This window comes from Lissotriton helveticus, chromosome 1_1 (assembly GCF_964261635.1).
Source record: "Lissotriton helveticus chromosome 1_1, aLisHel1.1, whole genome shotgun sequence".
NCBI lineage: Eukaryota > Metazoa > Chordata > Amphibia > Caudata > Salamandridae > Lissotriton > Lissotriton helveticus.
The window spans coordinates 1,741,909,880-1,741,934,370 of NC_136057.1; the positions used below are offsets into that span (position 1 = coordinate 1,741,909,880).

Genomic DNA, 24,491 nt, shown 5'->3' on the forward strand with positions numbered 1-24,491 from the left:
ACTTTATTGCAAGTCGACGTTTAGAGTTGGACTGTACACATACATGCCAACATTTAAACTTCGATAAGAGGGAGAAATATACGAGGGTGGAAAGTCCTGAATAACGCGTAACATGAAATGGATCGCTGGCAGTGGTTGCTGATGACATTTGAAAGTGGTGGGGTGTAAACATCTGTTGGAGTGGACTATTGCATGTGAGCTAAGTGAATAAGCCCGAACACCTTAACGAGGGCTCGGGAGGGATCTCCCCCTGAGAAAAGTTTGAAAAAAGAGTAGGTAAATGGTGCAATTCCAAGTAAATTTGTGAAGCAAGAAGGTTAATAAAGCAATTGTGAAAGTGCGGTTATTAGATTAATAAAGGGATGTCATTTAACAACATGTAGATAGAAATGTTTCTAAAGCTAGGCCCTGCCAGTGCCACGCACCTCTGAGCAATATACAGGCTGTGTGCCAGCAGGGCCTAGCATCAGAAACATTTCTATTGTTATGTTTTTGAAGCTAGGCCCAGTGCTGGCACTCAGTGCGTATGCTTCTCAGAGGTGCATCAAGCGTGGCAGGGCCTGTATCTTCAGAGTGAGAAACATTTTCTGCACCAGTCTGCTTTCTCACTCTATAAACACTAACACTCTTTGAAGTGCAGAGTCACTCTGAACTTCAAAGAGTGTTAGTGTTTAGAGTGGGAACGCGACCCGAAGGTAATTCAGAACTGCTTTGGATGAAGGCGCACATTTGCTTTGTGCGACTGTCCTTCAATTGTTCCAATTGCCTCTGACTGCCAATGATAAAATGTACGTTTGGGCCATAGAGACTACGACTGTAGCGTGTGTGAATGAAGACTGGCATCAACATTTTAATGATGGTAGCTTTACAAAGTGTTCAAGCAAAAACAGTTTAAAATACGTTTTTTTCTCACAAGGCTATTTCTCACTTTTACTAAATGTTTTTTTTTCCTTGCCTTTATTTAACCTGTGTTAGGAGCACGCCATAGCAAGCAGAGGGAACTTGACAATATTGTGCACTGGCCTGCAGGAACAGGTTACCGACAGTGCAGTACTTCGAGCCTCACTCTCAGCCTCAGGAGAGATACCTGCAGTGCTGAAGCCCGCCCAGAAATATTATTGCGCAGGGCGTAGGAATCGGATGCCGGAAAACACATTTATTTCCGAAGTTCTGAACCTTGGGCCTGCCCAGGCTCACTTCTAAACCAATAGCTTTTGGGCTGGCTCAGGTAATAATATATTCACAACTACGGGATGTGGAGAGGAAAACAAAGGCTGGGGTGCCAATGTAATTTTCAGCTCTCAGTTTAGCTCAACTTTGAGTTATTTTGAGCACCCGAAGCAGGTAATTCTGTAATTCCTGCTGTATCCTGTGGAATCGGGTTTCTGGATGCTTGAATCGGGAGGCGGGAGACTAGCCTTCAAATCAGTAGTTTCCCGCCTGAATCAGGAGGGTTGGCATGTCTGATTTATCTGTTTAACCCGGGCACTAAGAAAAAACTGGGACATTTCTTTAATTTGCAGCAAAGTGTCGGGACACTGCTCCAAAAACCGGGACCGTCCGTGGAAAACCGGGACGTCTGGTCATCCTACTTAATACCCTGAAAAGCCTTCCCTTTGCTGCTAATGGGAAAAGGAAAGGACAACGAGGCAAAACTACAGAAGATAAACACTGTTTAGTTTCTGTTCCTGTCACTGCCTTTATTGCCACTGAGATTAAGCGAAGTAAGGAGAAGGACAGAGGCCCGAAGTAGCTGCACCAGGGGCTGTGTGGCTGCTGTGCCTGCGATGCTCTATGTCATTCCTTCTTGTGGTTGCCAGAGATAGGCAACCCTCATTGATGTCATCATCAGAGTTTGATAGAGAGAGAGACAGGCAGCACTGGGGGAAAGAAGGATGTGCAGAAAGAGAGGAAAACAGGGATGGAGAAAGAAAGGAAGGATGAATACGAATCTGACAGTGTGAAATACAGAGAGTATCAGGTGTTAAAAGGAAGAAAACAAGATGAGGCACATTTACTGTTCAGCAACTCCAGCATTCCACAGGCCCCAAAGAAACATTTGGGTCCCTGCACTCACTTACTTATTTATGCATCTATCAATTTTAATAAATTAAACAGTGAGAGAAATCCAAACAATTACGTTGCTGTAATATATCAATGATGTTCTGGTCTTAGTGACAAGCCTGTGACGGAAAGGTCCTTCTACATAGCTCGATTTACAGACAACGTTAATTATGGCCGTGATATATTTGGCCACCTGCTACATTGTGAATGCATAGTGGATAATTTGGGCCGGTGGTGGGCACCATGCAGCACTCATTTGTTGGGAAAAGAGGTAAAAAAAGGCAAGCAACAAGAGGGAAAGAGAAAAGCTGGAAAACAGTGTTAAACAGAGAAAGCAGGGGCGAGCACGAACCTAAAGAATGCGATGAAGGGACAGGAAACGGCAAGCGGAGGAAGAAAACAGCTTTATGTGGAATAAGGTCATAGGCAGTTGGCAGCCCCAGCATTGTGCAGTTCTGGCGGCTGGCTCCTAAGACAAACCGTGGGCCCTGAACTTCTTTTCACAAGTTAAACACTACTGAGTACATTTACCAGTCGAGCTGCCTAGTCAATCTGGAATCGGGTTTCTGGATGCTTGAATCGGGATCGGGAGGGTTGGCATGTCTGCAGAATGGCGACCACCGCGTGCATAGTCTACGAGATATGTTAGCACTCTAGCTCTTTTTTCCACGTCGTACGAGAGCATTCTACATATGGGGGCTGGCCAATTCCCGCCTTGTCAATTCAGTTGTACGCTAACATTCCAGTTCCAAAATGTCCGCCGTGCACAATGACTGAAAAAAAAAAGATTCGAGCTGAGGCGAGGAGCGTTCTACTTCTTCGAGCGTGCGCAGTGCTTGCATCCTTCTCCGTCCTGAGCGCGGGAGTTTGACTGTGTGTCTGCATTATGGATTTGAGCGAGTTTGAAAAAGACAACAGCTGCAGCAGCAGGCTCAGCTCTGCTGTGCCTCCTTTGTGCGTCAGTGAGCCGTGTTGCCTGGGAATAGATGAAGCGGGCCGGGGCCCAGTCCTGGGTGAGCGAGCGGCTGGTTTTTGGGAATGAATTACGGGATTTATGTTAGGAGGGGGTGACAGACTGGTGGGATGTGCGAGTCCTCTTGAAGTGGGTGGGTTACGTGGTATGACAGACCTTTGCAGGCGTGTCCTCTTGTAGCTGAGCGGCTGGCTCTTAGAACCGAGCAGTGTTGTCATTCGTGCACCCAATATGTTATAATGGCTGCACAAAAACGGAGACAATGTGGAAGTTTTGGCAGTAGCATTACTGGTACCGTTACATATAATTTGTTTTCATAGATTAGTGTTTTCACATGCATTAGTCGAACTGGTGAGATTGAAGTGAATCAGGACTTTGACTCTCCGAATGCGCTGCGTTATTGCACGAAATCTTATGGTTGGAAACTAAGTGCTATATTACGTAAACAGGCGCACGGTCCAATCTATAATCTACCTCGCATACCGTTACTGTAAGTATACTGCTAGCTAGGAAAGGTACCGTTCTCCCTTTATATTCACTAGAACGTGCTTTGGAGTGCTTGTTTTGGGATAGCCCATTGGCTGAGGTTCTGGGTATTCTTAATTCCACAGTGTGCAGACCAGCTTGTTTTATAGGTAGCGTATTTGCAGGCTGGTGGTCGTGGCCCATGAGTCACTTGGCTCCTGTCCTGGGGCTTCAGTATCCTTAAATGCGCTGGGTCTGGGTGTACCGTTCTACAGGCAGAGAACAGATTGCACTTATGTGCACTGTTGGAACAGGCCAAAGGTACCCATCATTGGTTCGTGAGCTGGAGCACCCATGCAGTCCTTAACACTGGCCTTAGGTGGTACCTAATAAACTATCGTCTGTGGCCATTTGAAACCCCTTACCCCAGTATCGACAGGGCATCGTGCTTTTTGCATAACTCTGAAGGGAAGGGTTGCAGTGCATGTAGTGACAGGCCCTGGATGTTCTCGTACAGCAGTTGGTACAGGACTGAAGTGCTGCAAAGCTTGTATTGTCACAGGTCCCCTCAACTCTCAATTGATTTGGGTCTGCCATTGGTACAGGTCCATGGGCCTCACCAGAAAGGCAATGAAGCACCCCTGTACCTATTTGTTGGCCTGAATGCCCCCATACATTTATTGTTCCAGGCCTAGGCCTCACATTCAGATATCGGCGGACGCTGTGGGATGTGGCATGCATATGTTGCCACAGGCTTGGAGGCCCCATACTCCCTTTTCACATACTAGCATGCTTCCATGTATTGGCTAAACTGAGTGAGTTATTTGATTGGTGGGAATCCCCATACCCTCATGTTTTAAGTAGCACAGCTAGTTTCACGTTTTGGTTGCCTTCCATTGTACGGTTCAAGGATATTTCTTTTTACCGAATGTGTTGGGTTTAGTTACTCCATAGACTGCTTTATTTAACACAGTGTGCTGGCGTCTATCAATCATTATGCAAGGTGAATTTATTGTAGGTGTTATCTTCTAACATGTGACTTGTTTCCGTTGATGGCTGCACACACTCTTTATGTCCTATATCCGAACCATTTGACTATCTAGCACCATTTCTGCCTGTTTAGTGCTTGCTTCTGTATCTTCACAGGCCCTATGGTGTACGGCATATGTTACTGCCCGGTGTCCAAGAAGCAGGATTTGGTGGATCTGAAGGTCGCAGGTAAGTCATAAAACCAAGAGCTATGCTCTCCACACTATATTGCCCCTATTTTGTTTGTGTGAACTTAGGAGGAACCAGCAAACTGAATTAATCTGTGCAGGCAGTGGTGGGTTCTGTAGCCTTCTGAATTGACTTTTGCACAGCATTCACCACCCAAATCTCAGCTATTCCTTCTTGTTCTCTGTTGATACAGCAAAAAAGGGTGTTGGACTTTCAGTTGTAGGTTATTTTATAGAAATACTATTACTGAGAAACCTTGGCAAGCACTCTGGTGGCATAAAATCAGCAACAGTGTGAGCATTGCTTAATTGCACTGCTGTGCTGAAGCTCTGCCTGCAGAGACATCATGATGGCCTGCAAGCTGGGCCTGGGTGGGGGAAAGAACTTGCCTCACTTGTTGCTATGTTGACCCTGTCCCGGGCGGCGCAGTCCTTGATTTGATACATTGTATGTATCTATTGCTGGCCTGCGCCACGAAGCTACACAATTCAGTACGTCGCGCGCACAGCATGGCTCGGCTTGATTGGACAGTGCCTAACTACACGTACTGCAGCTAGCAGCACATATGTGTAAGTGCCAGTGTGCTCCTGCTGCACCCTACCCTAGCTGAGGACTTGTTGCCTGGTGCGGTTTGTGTACCACTGAGTTTGGGGCCGCTGAGCTTGTCCTAGGACTGTCATTCTGGAAGCGCCATCAGTAGTGATGGCCCTGGCAAAAATTATTTGCCAGCCCATCGCAGTAGTAAAAGCTGCGCTGATGCGGCTCGGAGTCAAGTAGGATTCATGAGTACTGGGTGTCAAGACTCTAGAGTGACTGTCTAGAATCAATACAAGTTCGAAACTGAGCTGTGAGTGACTTGCTTCACTTAATTGTCACTTTCTAAGTCTGACGATCGGACCTTGGGCGGGCTGCGGGGCAGCTGAGGTCGAGTGAGACTGACTGAGTTGTAACATCGACTCGACTAGAGTCTCGACTCTCCGACTCCCCTTGTGGTGGTGCCGGTCGTTGTGACTCGTGAGCTGCGGGCCCTGTGCAAACCTCTACTGGAAGCAACCAGTAAAGTAAGATAGGATTATTAGGTTTGGAGTTGACACAAGATTTTCAAATGCCCTGCAAAACTTCAGAAATGATCGTTAAAGAGCACACATTTCAAGTTAAATCCTTCTAGCAGTCTAGCCATTGTTTAGGTAATATGAATAACACATTAATTGCCCTTGTTTTATGTCGAACACAGCATCCATGCAGCCACAGCATGCTCACGGTCAGTGATTGTTGATGAACTGGCCAAGACATTGTCTGTTTTGAACACCACCAAGGTTGAAATGGCCGTACCGGGCATCAGATTACGGACGGCCGTTTCCCCGGGAGGCTGGATGGGTGGGGGACAGGGTTTGTTAGTGGGGACGGTTTGTGTAGCAGTTTTAAAAACACTGCAATGTTTCTTGTATATTCAGCAGTGTGAGAAGTTGGCCTGATAGGTGATGTTTCCAATTCTGGAACCACCTATTATCAGACCAAACAATCCCTTATGGTGTCTGGTTGTAAGTCAACCTTATTAGACAAGCTATCCTAGGGGTAGCATGGACTAAGCAGCCTAAAGGCTTAACTTAAGAGGTCGTGTTAAGCGAGCTGTTTTACCACATACAATCCTGTAATATCAAATGAAAGGACACCACACAAGTATATATTATAAAAATATATGTATTTATTACTAAAAACAATCCCCAGTATTCTTTATGAATAAAGGGGCACAAGCGTTAAATCAAAAGCACTGTTTAAACATACAAAGTTGCACAATTATGGATGAGGGCAGGGGGCCACTCAAACCATATACTAAACAAGTGGTATAAGAGATGCCACTCGAGCAGTGGTTAGGCCTAGGGCCTAGGGAATCGCTGGGAGCAGTCAGGACAAGCAATGCTGAAGTCGGGAATGGCCCTCGGGATTCGGGAGATGTGCGGAAAGCGCACGCATGCACCAATGTTAACCAATGGTGCGTAAAAGTTGTAAAGTTAAAGTTTAAGGACACTTCCGCTGAACCTAGAGGAACAAAACTTAAGACACAGACCCTAGAGATGTGTACCAGTGTGGGAACACCGGCAGAGCAAAGTTACCTCACCCACAGGAAGCGGGTGCACAGGGTCGAAGTGGCGTCGGGTTTTGACACGCAGGTTCTTGGCGCTTGAAGCTGAAGATGCTGCAGGCGATGTGAAGGAGAAGTGTCCCGTGGATCCAAGGGTGGATCTGAAGTGGTGAAGACCTGAAAGCAGAGGGGACAGTGTTCAAAGTCACTGACCAGTGACCACCGTGGAACCAGATTGGAACCAGGCAAAGTCGGGTGCAAACAGGTGATGAGGTGTTGCTTCTCTCTGCAGCCACGTGGACACGAAGAGGTCAAGGACATCCAGGAGTCGATCACGAGCTGTCCCTCGAAGGCTCTAGCTGATGGCGGTGTCGGCAACTCGATTGAAGCAAACAAGCCTTGGCTAATGCAAGCCACGGGGAAAGTGAAAAAGGCTTATTACTCGGACCAGCAAGGTCAGAGCGGGTACTCCTTTCTACAGGAGCGAGGGCAGGTCTGGAGCAACCAGACCCACAGTGTAAATTGTAGGTTTCGTCGCCAAGATGGCCGCTGACCACGTGACAAGCGGCCGGGATGGTGAGTCGAGTGGCACAAAGCAAAAGGGCCCCACGCAGATCGTGGAGATGCTGGAGGGCTGATCTTTGGTGCAGATGCTGCTCGATTGTGGGGCTTCTCAAACCCCAAAGCACAGAGTCGAGGGTGCCTCGGGTGCTGCGCAGTCAGCGTCTCGGGGTTTTTTCAAGATGTCCGCTCCCACGTCTCTCGGTGCCTCCACGGGTCCCTTCTTTGCAGGGACTGTGGATCGGGCTGGGAGAAGTCTGGGAAGCTGAGTCTTGTCAGGCTCTGCACTCGGGCTCCGGCGGGAGGCGGCGGCAAAGCAGACGTCGAGGTGCTGGGTGGTGCCTGTGTTCACAGGGTGGCCCCTCCTAGGCCACAAGGGAGATGCTCTTCAGTCTTCTGTTCATCAGAATGTCGAAGTCCAGTCGTCTTCTTAGTTTAAAGGTGATTTCAGGATGATCTAAAGTGCATTGGCACTGCTCCCAGTCTTATACTAATTTTGGGGGCTGGATTACCTGCTAGGTCCCCTCCTATGGGTGGGACCCAGGAAGTGGGTGGATACACCCCCTTCCTTTGATCCAGGCCGCCCTGGCACGAGGGCTGGAGTGCCCCAGAACCGGTTTGGCCGGATTATGCAAGGGGCAGCCTTGTGCTCCCCATGCAGTGTCTGGTTTCTTTCAAACCTCCCTGCTACAATCCACTATCTCCTGTCTGGAGGGCGGTGACACCCTCCTGTGACAGGAAACCCTTTGTCCAGGCCCCATTTGGCTGAGTTTCGGTCAGCTGCAGGGGTCCAGACTCTTGTCTGTGGCAGAGGCATCCATTTTGTGGATCTAAGGTCCTTTTTGAAATTAACCGCATTTAAGCAAAGTAACATGTCTTACCCCTCTAGAGGGGTGGAATGCTATCCCCGTCGCCAGAACTGGCGAGGGGATAGTATTCCAAATCGTATGACACCTTACACGACATGTTTTGATAAAGCCAAACCAAAGTTGCTATATAACCGCGAGGATTATAAGGCACTTAAGAGTATATGGTATGGCATTATTCTGAAACAGCTTAGGGAGTTGTTCCCGACAGCTGCAGACAGGCTCAGCTCATGCTAGAGCTCCATCTCACATGAAACCACGCACTCTGGAAGAGGTGTGGCGCCGCGGCCAGGGCGACTGACGCTGGAATCTGGGGATCACGGTTCGATCCCCGGCTCCGGCGGCAGGTTAGCCCAGCACCATGTGACTCTGGGCAATAGCTTGCTTAATCTTCCCGACGGCCCCCAGCGCCTAGAGACCCTAACGGGTGATTGTGCGCTTTACAAATGTGGATTATTATTATTATTATTACTCTGCCTCCAGGATTGATGAGGCCTTCCATAGGAGTGGCTCACAGGTTAATATGTGTCCAGATATAGGTTTAGATATAGGTATACTATACCTAAGCAAGGGGTGATTACACCACCTTACCCCAGCTGAGTGATCAGCCAGTTGTGTCAATTTAAGAACCAGCCAGGGGTGGCAAAAGATATGCTGCAGCCCCTGGTAGGCCTTGGTGGCTCCTATGCCCTGGGCACCTATAGTGCATTATACAGGGGCTGACAAGGAGTCCATTTCCAATTGTGGTATGTACCTAGGGTACATGGAATCCATTTTACAGAGAGAGCAGATGGCCTGGGGCCCTGATTAGCAGGGAACCAGGTCAACTAAGTCAAAAAACCAGCTAAACACAGGCATAAAATTCTGGGGTAACCATAGTCAGGTAGCCACCTTCCTACAAGCAGTTTTCGGGCAACAATAAAAGTGTCAAGTTAACCAAAAGTGATTTATTATTGTACCTGCTTGAGAGAGAGGGCAGTTTTGTCTAGTGTCAGTTTTCACTTTCTAGGGTAGCACAGAGGGTTAATATGCCTGCTGCAAAGAACGTGTACTGTACATATCAAAGAACAATATTTTATGTGGCTAGCTCAGTGGGTTACTGCTTTTGTTACAGAGATTCTGTTTTTACTGTGCAGTTCATAAGTAGACTTTCCGGTTTTCAGTTTACATTTTGGTAAATTCTGGTGTTTTTTTTCCAGTTGATTTCAATACCTTAAACAGTTGTTATCAGTGGTTACACATTTTTGCGCCACTAAAAACAAACGTTTTTCCGGTGTTTATGGAACAATTTGCTTTTATTATTGCTTGCTTTCTGCACTGATAGAACATGGTATATAGACAGTGTATATGAGGTCCAAATAGACTTTTGCAAATTAAGCTTATTGTAGTACACCATACAATATTTCTTCAGCGAGTCTTTGGTCATGTGCGCTTGGTCTTTCCTTCCCATATAAACTTCTGTGAAAAGGCCCCCTCAACATTGGCACTTGAAGCGGGCAAGGCCAAAACAGTCAGTACACAGATTGTTAACTCTGGCCACTGTCATAGCTTTCCATGCCAATACTGGTGCACTTGAAGATTGCGATTTTCAGGGCAGTTTCTGCAACATTGCATTGAGCTGGGCTCTTATGCCCTCAGAGTTATTGATTACAAAAACAACAGTTGATGGACAGAATGCAGAACAATGTCATACATTCACCCCAGTACAGAGATCTGGGCTCAAATCCATCGTTTTTTGCACTTCACACCACCCCAGTTCAGACATAGCCATATGCAAATCAGCCTAGACCCTGTGCTTCATGGGAACAGTCCAGCCCGAACTGCCAAGCCATGTCTTTCCTGGACCGGAATCACGCATCCTAGGACCGGTTTCTGGCTATCAGCCGTCTTCAGCCAGGATAGCTTGACTCCAGTGGACTGATTTTGCATATGGCTGGAAAGGCATGGTGAGCAAAAAAACTATGGATTTAGGCCCAGATCTCTGTACTGGGGTGAATCTATGACATTGTTCTGCATTCTGTCCATCACCTGTTGTTTTTGCTCAGAGTTATTGAAGCGGTCCGAAATGAAGCAGCACTTTTGAAACTACGGAGGAAATTCCCCTTAACTTAAGGGATCTAGAACTTGTTCAGAGTACCACAGTGAGGTTTCATTGACTTTAAATGCCATTGGTGGTGAAGGGACATTTCTGTGCATCATTGCAAGCCATTTCTCATACCTTGTCAAATAAACGTTCATGATTTGCTCTCCAACGTTGCTTTGCTTATCAAGTGGCAAGCACTCTAACATGGAACATGCTGCAGTGCCAAAGTCACTGAAGGTGTCGCCGAGCCTACTCTCAAGAAGATGTTTCACATCTACACAAATTATGCTGAACAGTTGGCAGATAAGGGTTTTTTTCAGACTCTAGTTTTTTATTATGTCCACTACAGCAGTTCTGTTTTCCTGTAAAAATGTAATAATGCAGTAAAGTCCACTTTTTTCACATCACTATCTTTATGCGACCAAAGATCCTCACATTTCTTGCCTTTGGCATCATCACTCCGTAACAATTCTGTAAAAGTTGCCACATGGATTGTTAGAAAGGCGGTCCCTGGGGAGGCAGAAGATGTCTGACTGACCACCCCGAGGCCCACCTCTCCTTATGGAATTGGCCGAGCGCCGTCGAGAGGCCTCCTGGGTGAGGGCCCTCTCCTAGAATCGTCACAGTAGAGTAATCACAACACTACAAAGGGACACCACACAAGAGAGTACTTCTTAGAATCTTTATCAACATCAACGATTGGTTCTTTCGGCAATATGTACAAGCGGATCGAGGGATCCTTAGAGTCTCGGTAACTGGAAGGAAAGGGGTAGCGGGACAGTCTTAATACCAGTCTGGTACAGGGATACCCTACGCTCAGCTTTCAATCCTCGAGCTGGGGGGCTCTGCGAGGTTCAGGCCGCGGCAGCGCCAGCAGGCTCCGAAGATGGTTTCAGCGAGAATGGGTCGCGGCAGCGCCAGCAGGCTCCGAAGATGGTTTCAGCGAGGTTGGGCCGCGGCAGCCCCAGTAGGACTCCAAAGATGGTTTCAGCGAGGTTGGGCCGCGGCAGCGCCAGCAGGCTCCGAAGATTGTTTCAGCGAGATTGGGCCGCGGCAGCGCCAGCAGGACTCCAAAGATGGTTTCAGTGAGGTTGGGCCGCGGCAGCGCCAGCAGGACTCCAAAGATGGTTTCAGCGAGGTTGGTCCGCGGCAGCGCCAGCAGGACTCCAGAGGTTCAGGGTTCAAAGTAGCGAGTTCTTCTCGGGGTCAGCCGCGACAGCGTCAGCAGGGCTCTCGACTCCAGGATACAACTACTGACTCATCCCAGAGCGGCCCCAGATATAGGTCTGGAGTTCTTTGATGTCCGGACCCTCGCGCCTGGGGGTCAGAGGGGCCGGGATGAGAGTGTCCAGACACCCAGCAGGGGGGTGGAGCCAGCGCCCAGGGAGGCCAGAGGGCGATCGAAACCAGGCGTCCGGGGACGGCTGGAGGCCCATCGAATCTCCCCTCCTCCTGGATCTGCCAAGTGGCCGCTCTACCACCTGGTTGGATCTTGGTGCCTCGATGTCGGGGCTTCGCTGGGGCTGTGGCCGAGGTCGGGCCGAGGCCACGTGGTCCGGACGTGGAGGGTCCAAGATGGAGTCGGGGCCTGAAATGGTGGGCCGGAGTTGGGGTCTGATCCGCAGAGTGGGGTGAGCAGGGGTCGCCGGGCTCCCGAGGGGGTCGCCGGGGGTGGCGGCTCTCGTGAAGGTTGGAGGGGATAGCTTTATTTATTTTATTTATTTATTCAAAGTTTTATATAGCGCGAACAGGATCCTTACAGATATCAGAGCGCTTTACAAAGACAGGGTAGGGGCAGTAGGAGTCAACAGAGATAATGGGAACAGCATAATAGTCAATAGCATGGTAATAACATGGTTAATAAAAACATACATAAAACCAATCCATATACAATCAGGTAAGGAAGTAATATAGGACAGCACAGGTCATTGATCCCACTACAGAGGTGTACAGGTGAATCAGTAAACCAACGTGTATCACATCTTGGTCGGTAGTAAGAGAGTAGCGTAGTGGTGCCCCCAACAAGTAGAGTATAGTGCCAGGGGATATTGCGCAGTGATACAAGCAATGAAGAGTCTCTGAACCAGCATCTATAACGATCAGGAGATCTTGGCCAGAAGGATGGTTTTCACCTCTTTCTTGAAGAGTGCAGTGGAGGGGATCAGCCTGATTTCAGGAGGGAGCGCATTCCAGATCCTGGGTGCCATTCCTGAGAAGGAGCGCTTGTAGGTTTTCACTTTCCGGAATCTACGAGGTTTCAGGAGTAGATTTTTTGTACTCCTATTGGATCTCGAACCTCCTGATATAGACAGCTTTTGAGCGAGGTAGTTGGGTGCCTTGTGGTGCACGGCCGCGTGTGTCATAACTGCAATTTTTAGATGTATTCTGGCCTCAAAAGGCAGCCATTTTAGAGTCTTTAAGTCTGGGGATATGTGCGAATGCTTTCTAGAGCCAGTAATGAGTCTCGCGGCAGCGTTCAGGGAGGCTCTTAAGGGTGCTGTTGTGGCTAGTGGGAGACCGCTGAGGGCCGCAATTCCGTAGTCTATTCGAGGGATGACTAAAGCTTGTACAGCAGTTTGGAAGTCTTTGGCCGGGAGAAAGGGTTTAATTTTCCTCAGCGTGTTAATTTGAAAATGAGCTGCTTTTGTGGCTTTGCTGACGTGTTGCTGCATGTTGAGCTTGGCGTCGAGTGTGATGCCTAGGGATTTCGCCGAGTCCACAATGGTAGGTTGGACATTGAGTGCTGTTAGGTTGTTGAGCCAGGTTTGGGTGGTGGAGATTTTCGCCGGGGGTGTGATGAGTAGGAACTCAGTTTTCAGAGCATTTAGTTTGAGGTGATTATCGGCCAGCCAAGATTGGGTGTTAATAAGCGTGGAATTCAGATGTTTGATATCTTCCGGGGATTGTAACTTTAGATAGAGTTGTGTGTCATCGGCGTACATATGGAATTGAACATTGGATGCTTGAAGCAAGGTGGCGAGCGGTTCCATAACGAGGTTGAACAGTGTAGGGGAGAGGGTGGACCCTTGTGGGACACCTAGATCTGCAGGCACAGGTGTAGATAGCACATTGTCGATCTTGAACCTCTGAGACCGATTGTGAAGGAAAGACGAAAACCACTTGAGAACAGTTCCCGATAGCCCCATTCTAGTACTTAGCAGCTCCAGCAAGTTCTCATGTTTGACCGTGTCAAATGCTGACGAGAGGTCAAGAAGGATGAGGAGGCAGGACTCATTGCGATCCAGAATTTGGAGGGCGTCATCAATTATGTGTGTCATAGCTGTTTCCGTGCTATGTTTCGCTCTGAAGCCTGATTGATGAGGGTTGAGGAGGTCAAATTGATCAATGTGTTTTGTTAGTTGGAGTTGGACACATTTCTCCAGCAGTTTGGCCAGGGTGGGGATATTGGTGATGGGCCGATAGTTGTTTAGGTCAGACGGATCAGCTGTAGGTTTCTTGAGTATGGGCGTGACTTGCCCCACCTTAAGGGAGTCTGGAATGTGGCCTTGTTGCAGAGAGCTGTTGATGATCTTGGTCCAGAGAGGGAGGAGCAAGGGGATAAAGTCTTTTACAGCATTAGCAGGTAGAGGGCCTGTGAGGTGATTAGAGGGCTTCAAGGTGCAGAGCAGTTTGTATATTGCTTCTTCTGAATAGGTATCGAAGTACTGCCAGGATGCCTTGTTTTTAGGTTGAGTGTCTGCCATTCTGGTGTGGTTGGGGTATCGGCTTACATCTATGATGAGGTCATTTTTTATGTTGTCAGTCTTTAGTTTGAAGAAAGCAGAGAAGGCTTCACAGTGTGGGGTGTCGTTTGTTGAGCTGTTTGATTGTGTGGGTTGTGCCTTTGTTTGGGTCTTGATTAGCTCGAACAGCTTTCTTGGCCTGTTCTTCGCTTGGTCCAACTGGCGGCTGAAGAAGTCCGACTTTGTGCGCTTTATTTTCCTAAAGTAGGCATTTCTCTTGTTCTTAAGCTTTTTGAGATGCAGCGCTGAAGGGTCCGATCTCCAGGTGCGCTCTGCCATTCGCATATTACGCCTTTCATCATTGAGTCTGTCATCGTACCAGGGGTTAGAGATTTTGGTGGAGACTCTCTTCAGTTGCAGAGGGGCGACTTCATTGACTATTGTGTTCATAGAGTCAAGGTAGTGGTCAGTCAGTGATTGAACATCTGAGGCCCCTGAAGGGGGAAGGAGGAGGTTGCCGATGTGGGGAGGTAGGGTAGAGGGATTCAGATTCTTCAAATCCCTTTTCCATGCTTTGGTTTTGATTGGTTGAGTAGGGTTAGGTTTAACTTTTTCGTTGATAAAGAAGGTGATAATGTGGTGATCTGACCAATCGCAGGGTAGAATCGCCTCCAGTTGAATAGCGTTCTCTTTGGCAATGATGAGATCGAGTATCGCGCCTTTGTCGTGTGTTGGTTTATCGCATAATTGGGTGAGGTCAAGCGCATTGAGGAAAGTTTTGAGACTATTCACCACGGTGTCTTTCTGATCGTTCCAATGGAGATTGAAGTCACCCAGGTAGACTTGAGTGGTCTGCCGACCGGCATTGGAAGTGATCAGGTCCATGAATTGTTGAGTGAATATGAGATTGTCACCAGGCGGGTGATAGATGAGATGTAAAGCACAGACTTGTTTGCCCTCACTGGTGATGTCGAGGCAGAGGAGTTCATAGGAGGAAAGGGAGGGGGAGGTGACTTGAGTAACGGAGAGGTTGCTCCTAAAAATGCATGCAATTCCCCCGCCCGTCTTGCCAGGAGACCTGTCCAGCCTGATGATGTGATAATTGGGGGGGACTAGTATGTCCATAATCGGGGTAGAGGCTTCAGTGAGCCACGTTTCCGTTAGAATGGCTAGGTCCAGATCCCTATCTGAGACGAGATCCGCGATGTCGGAGGAATGTCTCTGGGCCGATCTGCAGTTTAGTAGGATGCATTTGAGTTTGGGAGAGAGAAGGGTGGTCGAGCTTTCTAGTGTGAGGGGAACTTTTCTGAGGTTGTTAGGGACGGAGCCTCTGTTGTTGAGTGTTGGGGGCCTTAGAGGGTTTGTAAGAATTGTGGGTATGGGGATGTGTGAGTTGGAAAAGTCTTTTACCGGACCTGGGCCATAAGAGCGTAGCAGAGAGCATAGGTCGCGGTCCGACAAGGAGTTGAGAACACGACGGGGGCGGTGGGAATTATTGCGCACGGGGATAGTAGGCCATTGCTGGTGTCGTCGGGGGCGAGGGATAGTAGGCCATTGCTGGTGTCGTCGGGGGCGAGGGTATGCAGGGAGTGTGCGTCGTTTGTAGGGTAGTGGGATGGTGGGAGGTAGACTGGGCTGTGAGGAGAGAAGGTCTTTGATTGCGTGGATGTCTTTTTTGATTTGTAAGATTTCCTCTTTGACTTGTTGGAGGGTGGATAAAGTCAGGTCAGGAGGGTCATTGGGGAAGGTGTTGGTGGAGAGAGCCGTTGGTGAGTGGTTGAGTAGTGAGCTGGTGAGCAGGCAGGGTATCGGGGGGGGGGGGGGGGTATACTAGTGTTGTTGAGGGGTTCCGCGGAGCTAATGGGTGGGATGGTATTCCAGGAGTGGGCGTGTTTGTGGGCGAGGGGTGTGGGTGATGTAGGTGCGACAGGCGGTGGGTGGGAAGCATAGGTAGTGACTTCAGTGGGAGACGGTGCCGGTGAGTAGAATAGTGAGTGAAGGCTGAGGACAGTGGGGGAGACAGGAGGGTAGTGAGGGCTGAGAATAGGAGGTGGGAGAGAGGGGGATGCTAGGGTAAGGGAGGAGGTATGTTCTGTATCTTTTGTTGGGAGGGAGATGGAGTTGTGAGTGGGAGTGGTGAGGGAGCAGGGAAGGGAGAGGTGTCTGCCGTGGGGGAGATGGGGAGGATGGGTGGATAAACTCCGAGTGATGGTGTGTGCAGATGTAGGCGTGTTGTGGGCGGGAGTTGTTGTGTCAGGTGTGAGAGACTCGTGGGTGGGAGTGTGAAGGGAGATGGGGAGGGAGAGGTGTCTGTCGTGGAGGGGATGGGAGGGGGGGGTGGATAAACTTTGGGCGGTGGCTTGTTCAGATGATGGTGTGTTGTGGGTGGGGGATGTTCTGTCCGGGGGGGGAGGGATGGAGGGGATATGGGTGGGGATAAGAAGGGTAGAGGGGTTGCTAGTATGTGCGGTGGAGTTATTTGTGACTGTTCTTGGGGAGTGGGGGGCGTTAACAACAGGTGGGCCATTTACTGGGGTGCTAGGGGTAGAAGTGTAGTAGGTGGTGGCTGCGACGTCAGGGGTGATAGTGCCCGCGGAGTTCTGAGTGGGGGTCCGCAGCTTGGAGAGGTGCTCTTTGAACTTGGGGAACAGGTTGTCTAGTAATTCCAGGTTCTTGTCCGTGGATTGGATTAGGACAATCCCGTTATTGTAGATGGTAATGGTAGACCTGCCCGGGAAGAGGTGGGAAGGTGTGATGGTGAGACTTAGGCCATGAGTTGTTTTCCTGGTGGTGGAGACTGTGAGTAGGGATAGGAAAGTTTTCCTCCATTGGGCTCTGCGTGAGGTGTGGAAGATGATATCAGTATTCAGGGCTCCATTGCCCAGTGAGAAGTAAGTGTCAGCAAAGGGTGTTTCTGGGTGTGACCTCAAGAAGTTGTGTTTAAAACGTTTAGTGGCATTTTTGGAGAGAGGAGTGGAGGGGTAGTTAATTCTAAAAGTGTTCTTGCCGTTGAGCTCCATTTTATAGAGGCTGTGGTGATAGGGGTAGGAAATAGGCCGATAGTACAAACTGTCAGCCGCTAGTTACAGGGCCAAGGAAGACACTAGTGAGTGTCACTAGTGATAGCCTATAATGCCGGAGGACGGGGGTCGATGCTATCCAGGGCCCGCTATGCGGAAGAAGTGGGACCACGCCACGAGGCCGGGTCCAACATGGATAATAAAGCATTCATAGTCTCTTGAACTGAGAACCATCAGCTAAGGGACACAGTTGGGATGACTTTCTTTGCTGTCACACAAAGCACGAAATTATAAATATTTGGGTTTTCGTTCTTCTGCAAAAGAAAATAGTACACCAGAATGGACTACAAAGTCAATGGCATTCCTCATTAACTCTGGAGATTGTAAAGATGCTTTCAGCATACCATGTAACAAGTGGCAAGGATCTTCTACAGGGAATCCCTTCAGCTTGGGTATCAATTATGATAGATCATCACACAACTTTTTCATATACGTAGCTGAATCACTTCAAATACAAACAATATCACTCGAATCTTTGTTGAACTGGGAAAGAACCTTTTTTGCAGAGCATTCGAAGTGACGCTGCTTTCCATGTTTTCCAAAAGTCTGGTGTCATGTTTTCACCACTATCCCAGATGCTTGGTGATGGCACTCTTTGTACATATACTTGTCAATATACCTTGCATTGAATGTTTAAAGCCTGAGGTGTTGGCAATTCACCTACTATCAGTACTGACCCACAAGAAACTGTGGGCTGATGTATTAAGGGTTTTTACCCATTCTCTGTGGGTAAATGTGATGACACATATTAGGAATGATTCTTTGAAACCAGCCATTGTATCTATCAGTGAGAGAATCAAACGCAGCCAAAATATCAAATGATTTTGATATTTCCTGATTCTCTACAGTTTATAAAATAATTAAACAAGACCTATAACATGCTTCTAAACCCTGCGTCTTTAGACCAAAGAACACAAAACTGAAAAACGCAAAAGGAAGAAGAAACAATATTTTAATGGCATCCCTAAACAACAAAACTCAAGCAGAATAATGTAAGCCCAGTCTTTCTTACTGCTAGCTTGTATAACAAAGTTACATTGTATTGGCCCCTTCAGGAAGAAAAAAAAGTACTCTTTTACACTCTCCTTTCTTTGAATGGCATTTAGTTTGTGGCTGTGCAGGTGTTTTTTCAGTGTTTATATGTTTTCACTGGTGAGTGCTATTTCTCTTTCAGTTGGGTTTTATCAGTTATTAAAGGTTTAAACCTAAAACCCCACAGCCTATTCATAAGTTACATTTGTAATCCAGCACAGTGAGCTATGAACTGCCATCTAAGAGCTGTCTGTCAGAAAAGTTTGTTTGGGTAGAAATAAATTCTTATTATTAAAGTCAACCCTAACACTGTGTTCTGTTCTGAATCCTGAGTTTGTGCTTCTCCAGACCAAGCACTCAATGTGCTTACCAGTATGGATGACATGTGAATCCTACACCTCGTAGTATCCTTTGCCTTATGTAACATTTTCTATACACTGGTTCACACACATATGATTCATAGACTGTGTGGACAATGGATTTAAAAAAATGTGTAAAGTTTTGTTTTAGGAACCGTGGTTAATGGAGTCATTTTTAGATGTGGACTGTAACATCTGCATTCGTAAAGCAAGCTTTCCTGCCTTTCGGCATTCTGTCTGTTAGATGTTTATTGCTGGTAAAGTATGTTCCACACAAGATTTCCTATAAGGCACACTGTTATTCAGCCTTCAATTTTGATCTGCTTTTGAGGCACCATGTTTGTTGAAGAGACTTAGCGTGGCTGGACAGCACATAGAAAGAAGGTGGGGCAGTGTCTGACAAAGGTAGTTTATTGAAAATAGCCTGAAGAAAGTTTAATATCACGCATTTCGAATGAATGCTTGATGATGCAGAAAGTGCGATGATGTATGAGATGCATGAACTCTAGAGGGGTGATGCTCAGTAAACTAACTCTGGAATGTTATGTGGGTGCATGTTGACAGCTTGCTAAATATTAGAGTGGGATGTTGTAGTTTCACTGAAAAGGAATGTGTATCATGCAATAAAAGGGTGTACACTATTTCTGAATAAAATTGTATTTTCTAGTATAAATGGTTTAACAACTCCCAGAGTATAAAAAAGCTTTACCCTGCCTTATGTTGGTTGTATTTTCCATGCTTAGGCTAGGATTCATTTTGTGGTCTGTTTTTATCAAAAAAGGTCCTCGAGAAGGCACTAAGGATAAACTGCATCAATAAATAAGAAAAGTACAAGGATGAATTTTTCCACAGGGCCCTGTTGACCCCGCAAAGTCCAGGGCAGAGGTAGCCCACACGTGTACGGGTATTGAGTTCCTCAGAATGGCTAGAGCAGGTAGGGCAATGAGACTTACAGGTTGATCTGCTTTTTTGTTTTTACCGTAAAGTCCTGTAATTAGAACAGCAGCAGAACAGACTACAAGTATACATTGGGAATGCTAGAGGGCCACTTGTTTCACTTTAGCATGCACATTGAGTGTACATATGAAAGGTAGTAAAAACAGCAGATTGTGCTTTGAATCCATTAGGTAGGGCTGTTGAATATCCCAGGTTAATGATGGAGCTAATGTAGTAAATGCTATCTTTGCATGTTGGCACTCCCATTACATTGAGATTAACAGGACTTCAAGTGTAAATGCAAAGGGAAAAACAGGATGGGGTCTTCTCACAAACTTGAGCCTGGCATGAAAATTTGAGTAAGTATGAGTGGTAGTCCATTTACATACATAGATTTGTTGGTGATGTAATTAACCTGTTATTGCTTCACTATAAAAACAGTTTGAAAGCTAGAGCATACCTCTTAATTCACCCTGAATACAAGTGAGTCGCCTCCCTCTGGCTCTTCCTCTATTTCAAAGCATGACAAATTCCACTGAAAGACTCAATTGTGTCTGCCTTGGAAAAAAAGTACCTGTCCCAGCTTGGTGTCAACACCACTTTGTGTCTCCATTGATTTCACTTGTGGTGTGCCCCAAAATATGGAACTGATACCCTCAAAAAGTAGATGTGTGATACAGACCATTTGCAGTCCCATGGTTGTGTATAAAATAATATTCAATATTGCCATACAAAAAAAAATGCGATAATATCTGTTGTGTACTGTTTATTAACCAAACGCACATTCTTGTGTGTGAAAGGTTCCGTTTCCTCACTGTTATGTGCAGGGTACCATGCCCTGCCCTAAACATTTTTTTTGTATTTTTGCCATTTTAGCAGTAGAATTGCTGAGTTCAGATGCAAACAAGAGGAACACCGAAAAATATCTTTCACTACTATAAAACCCAAAGATAAAAACAAAAAGCAATAGTGGACTTTCACTAAAAATAAAAGGGGTACGAGTACCAGAGACCCTCCTACAGGTACATAAAGACGTAAGAGAACAAATGAGTTGTCTGATGCTGCTCTGTCAAGCAGTGAAGGCATATGTTCACATTCTTATGACTTCTCTGAAACATCTGCTGCTATTGCAGCTGCTTGTCATTGTTGATGTTAGTGATATTTCTTCACACGCTGACAGTGCTGAGTGAAAAAAAAAATCCACCCGTTCTTCAAAAGTGACTATCATCCAGTAGTTGTTGTTCTAATCAGGGAAAACGATAAGTTTTCTTAAAATAACTCTCACCCACCAAAAGGTCCCTTAGTGGCAGGCTTCATCATCTGGCTCTACCCGCCCGCTGCGGGACGGGCGTGTTATGACTGATTAAGACGTGGGAGCACTTTGTGAGGTGTTTGCTATATACAACTGTGAGAGTGGAAGGGTCAACAAAAAATGTTGTGGGTTAAAAAATACCTGGCTGTGTGGAACCTAAACATTATAAATTCCTGTGGCTGATATTGTTAAAAAAGGGGGGAGATTACACTATAATGGGTGTTTTTCTCCCTGGTCTACATGTTTCAAGCCTTCCCCTAAGGCTTTTCTACAGGACCAAACTAATTGATCCATTTCACCACTCTTAGATAACCTATTTGGTCTACTCGATGATTATCAAGGTGAAATGCACAAGTTGTCATGCAACATACAATACCTGGCTGGTATATTTCTTTTAGACTATATGCTTGGTGTCTACTTAAGGCTCAATGACTTTTCACGGGAGGGGCGCTTGTAGTCACACAGCCGTCAAAGCTGCACCATGACTCTGCCTCTAAATGCCTACCCACGGGCATTTAGAGGCACTTTTGAAGTACTGGTGGACTTTCTTTATTTTTTCATATAAGATAGGAGGCTTAGTTCACAGCAAACCGTACCCCCACCTTTTTTATTTCTGACAGTGCTGATTGTTCATTTCACACTGGTACAGAGCGGAAAATTGAGGTGAATAAACAACATGTGAAGCAGCTGCTTAAGGTAGTATGTTTCTTAAGTTGTCAAGGGCTTGCATTCCATGCCATGGATGAAACTGAGGATTCTCACAATAGGTGAAATGTCATTGAATTCTTAGCGATGATTCCTGATAAAGTGGAGAGGTTAAAAGCAAAAATGTCCTGAAAGTATGGGCACTTTCCAGCTCCTGATTACCATAATGACATGTCTGTGGTGGCAGCACTTGTTCGTGAGCGCATTGTCAAAAAAGTGACAAAATATTTTGCGGTTCTAGTTGATGATACCAAAGATGTTTCACATAAAGAGCAGCTTAGTTTTATTATCTCCTCTGTTGATGCTGATGGAAATGTTCAGGAGAATGCACTAGGCTGTTACTATATGGAGAATTTAGATGCCTTAAGCCTTGTTGCAAGCATTGTTGAAGCAGTACAGAAAGCTGGGCTTGACTGGAAGAAATGTGTTGCATCGTGCTACGATGGGGCATCACTTATGTGTGGCTGATTTAATGGTGTCCAAACAAAAATAAGGGCGATCACATCACAAGTAGTTTATATACACTGCCATGCCCATCGCCTAAACCTTGCGTTAATGCAGTAACTAACAATGCAGTAACACATGACGAACATACAACCTGTAAAACATTTCTTTTCAACATTGCAAGCAGTTCGTTTTTCTTTCACAAATTTCACCAAGGCATTAGCTCTTTCTGAAAGCTCAGAAGGAGAGTAATTTGTATATAATTGAGCTAGAAAGACTCTTCAGGTACAAGGTGGTTTTTCTGGTACTCCTGTGTTAGAAAAGTAAAGATGAAATTTGAGTCTATTATCGTTGTTCTTCATGTAATAGAATCGCAAACAGTTCAGAAGCCATAGGAATTCTTAAGAACATTGAAAACTTTGGTTTCTTACTTACTTTGCAGTGTATGGAACTCATTCTCCGAAAGATTTACAGTCCATCAGAAGAACTACAGAGAAAAGACCCTGACTTGCCGATGGCATGTGACCTAATTAAGTCAAGGAGAAATGATTTAGTGAAACAGTCAGTTGACTGTATTGTTAAGTCAGAGCTGTGTGGAATTGAGATTCAAGAAAAATCCATTCAAAGGGCTCTACCCCTGAGACGCCATAAATTGAGTAACAATCTTTTTTTTTTTTTTATTCAAATCTTTTTTATTGAAGATTGGAAAAAATTGAAAACAAAGACAATACAATAAGTCTTCCAATGCATAGATGGATGTAGTGATGGCACAAGGACTCTTACAATAATCAATAATCAAATCAAATGAAATGAACAAAGAGAAAAAAGGGGGAAAGGAAAGAGGAAAGGAGAGAGAAAGAAGGAAAAAGAGAAAAGGAGATAGAGAGGACAGGTGCATCAAATCATCAATAGCAATCGGTATACAGAGGCATAGGTCGCAGTGTAGGCGGTAACAAGGACACAGTAAAACATTCTATATAGACCGACAGTCCGTTAACGTGTGTATCATGGAGGGTCAAAGTGTGAGGATGACGCATCTAAGGAGGACCACAGTCTTTTGTTCGAAGGCTTCCATGTGGCTGACTGCAGTGCTGGATTATCCGCCCCTCTCAAGAAGGAAAGCCATTCCAACCATATTTTAAAGTTGACTTCAGCAAAGTTTTTCCATTTATACAGGATGACCTTGCACCTTAATGTTAACATGACGTCTAGCAGTTGTCGGTCATGGATGTCCGGTAGTTGTGTTTCTAAGGGTCCCAAAATGACATCTACAAATTCCTGTACAGGTGTGATGCCAAATATTCGATGGATATATGCAAATATTTTATTCCAAAATGATCTTAATAAAGCACAATCAAAAAGCATGTGCGCCAGGTCTCCAGGTGCTTCCTGGCAGTTCCAGCATGTAGGCGTATCCCTCAGCTTACATTTAAACAGTTTCTGAGGGGTCCAGAACACTCTGTTCAGCAACATGTATTTCGTTTGACATAGAATCGGGGATACCTTATTTGATAATGCAGTGTTGTGTATTACCTCCCAATCTATTGGTATACCTGTTGAGTTAGGTTCCGACTCCCACTTGCCTTCCGTTAGTTTATGTGGTTTCTTGGGCAGGGGGAGAAGCAATTTATATATTCTGGACACAAAGTGGTCAGTATGGTACAGTATTCGGAGACGGGTCAGCAGCCAGGGTAAGTCTGTAGTAAGGGCACGCTTAGAAATGGCGGCTTTCAATTTCAGGAATTGATAGAATTCTATGGGTGGCAAATTGAATTTCTCTTGCAGTGTCGAGAAGGGTAGGGGCCTGCCATTTTCATAAAGATCAATTACCATATGGATACCACATGTGGCCCAAAGTTCCCAGTAGAGAGTCTTCCCCTCTATTCGAAACATAGGGTTATGCCATAACGAGAGTAGGGTGGATTTCTTAATCATCAAATTGGTTTTATGGGACTGGTCAAGTCTGAGAAGCGCCCTTCTGGTATTTAATAGGATGTATTTGGAATGGGGGACATGGGACAAGTCCATGCTGAGTAGAGCCGATAGGGGTGCACCCGCCATTAGTGACTGCTCAATAGATAACCACACCGGAGTATAGGATGCAGAGTCAACCAGCCAGAGAGCCCCCTGCTTACAGAGGAAGGCTGTCTGGTAGTTCCTGAACGAGGGTAGGCCCAGGCCGCCTTTTACTTTTGCAAGTTGCAATTTTTTCAGTGATATCCTGGCTTTTTTTCCTTGCCACAGGAACTCACCATACAGTCTGTCCACTTTTTTGATAAATTCGTCCGAAAAAGTCATTGGGAGCATGCAAGCCAGGTAGTTAACCAGGGGTGTGCACATCATTTTGAGAGTCTCAGCCCTACCCCACCAGGATACAAATTTGGGTGACCAGCCATCCAACAACGTAGATATCTTTTTTAACGTTAATTCTTCATTCACTTTCAGGGTCGTTATCAAGTCTTTCTCGAAATCTAAGCCCAGGTATTTAAAAGCTTTTGGCTGCCAAGTGAGGCCAGATGAACCAAGTATGTCTTTACCCCCGATGTTGTTTAGTATCTTGACTTCTGTTTTGTCCTTATTCAGCCTGTACCCTGAGACTTCAGAAAACCCATTAATTGTGTCCATTA

General features: G+C 46.3%; 2 protein-coding genes across 2 annotated transcripts in view; one reads left to right on the forward strand and one right to left on the reverse strand.

Moving 5' to 3' along the window:
• LOC144765201 (uncharacterized) overlaps positions 1 to 2,949 on the reverse strand; it is a 40,564-nt gene extending 37,615 nt beyond the window's left edge. Inside the window, exons 1-2 of the mRNA XM_078650317.1 lie at positions 2,905 to 2,949; positions 2,596 to 2,717 (exon numbers count right to left, since the gene is read on the reverse strand). Of these exons, the coding sequence (XP_078506443.1) occupies positions 2,596 to 2,717; positions 2,905 to 2,949 (167 nt within the window). The remainder of the gene's footprint in view (positions 1 to 2,595; positions 2,718 to 2,904) is intronic.
• Positions 2,827 to 24,491, forward strand: part of RNASEH2A (ribonuclease H2 subunit A) — a 100,625-nt gene continuing 78,960 nt past the window's right edge. Inside the window, exons 1-2 of the mRNA XM_078689232.1 lie at positions 2,827 to 3,077; positions 4,649 to 4,720. Coding sequence (XP_078545358.1) covers positions 2,951 to 3,077; positions 4,649 to 4,720 — 199 coding nt within the window. The 5' untranslated portion in view covers positions 2,827 to 2,950. The remainder of the gene's footprint in view (positions 3,078 to 4,648; positions 4,721 to 24,491) is intronic.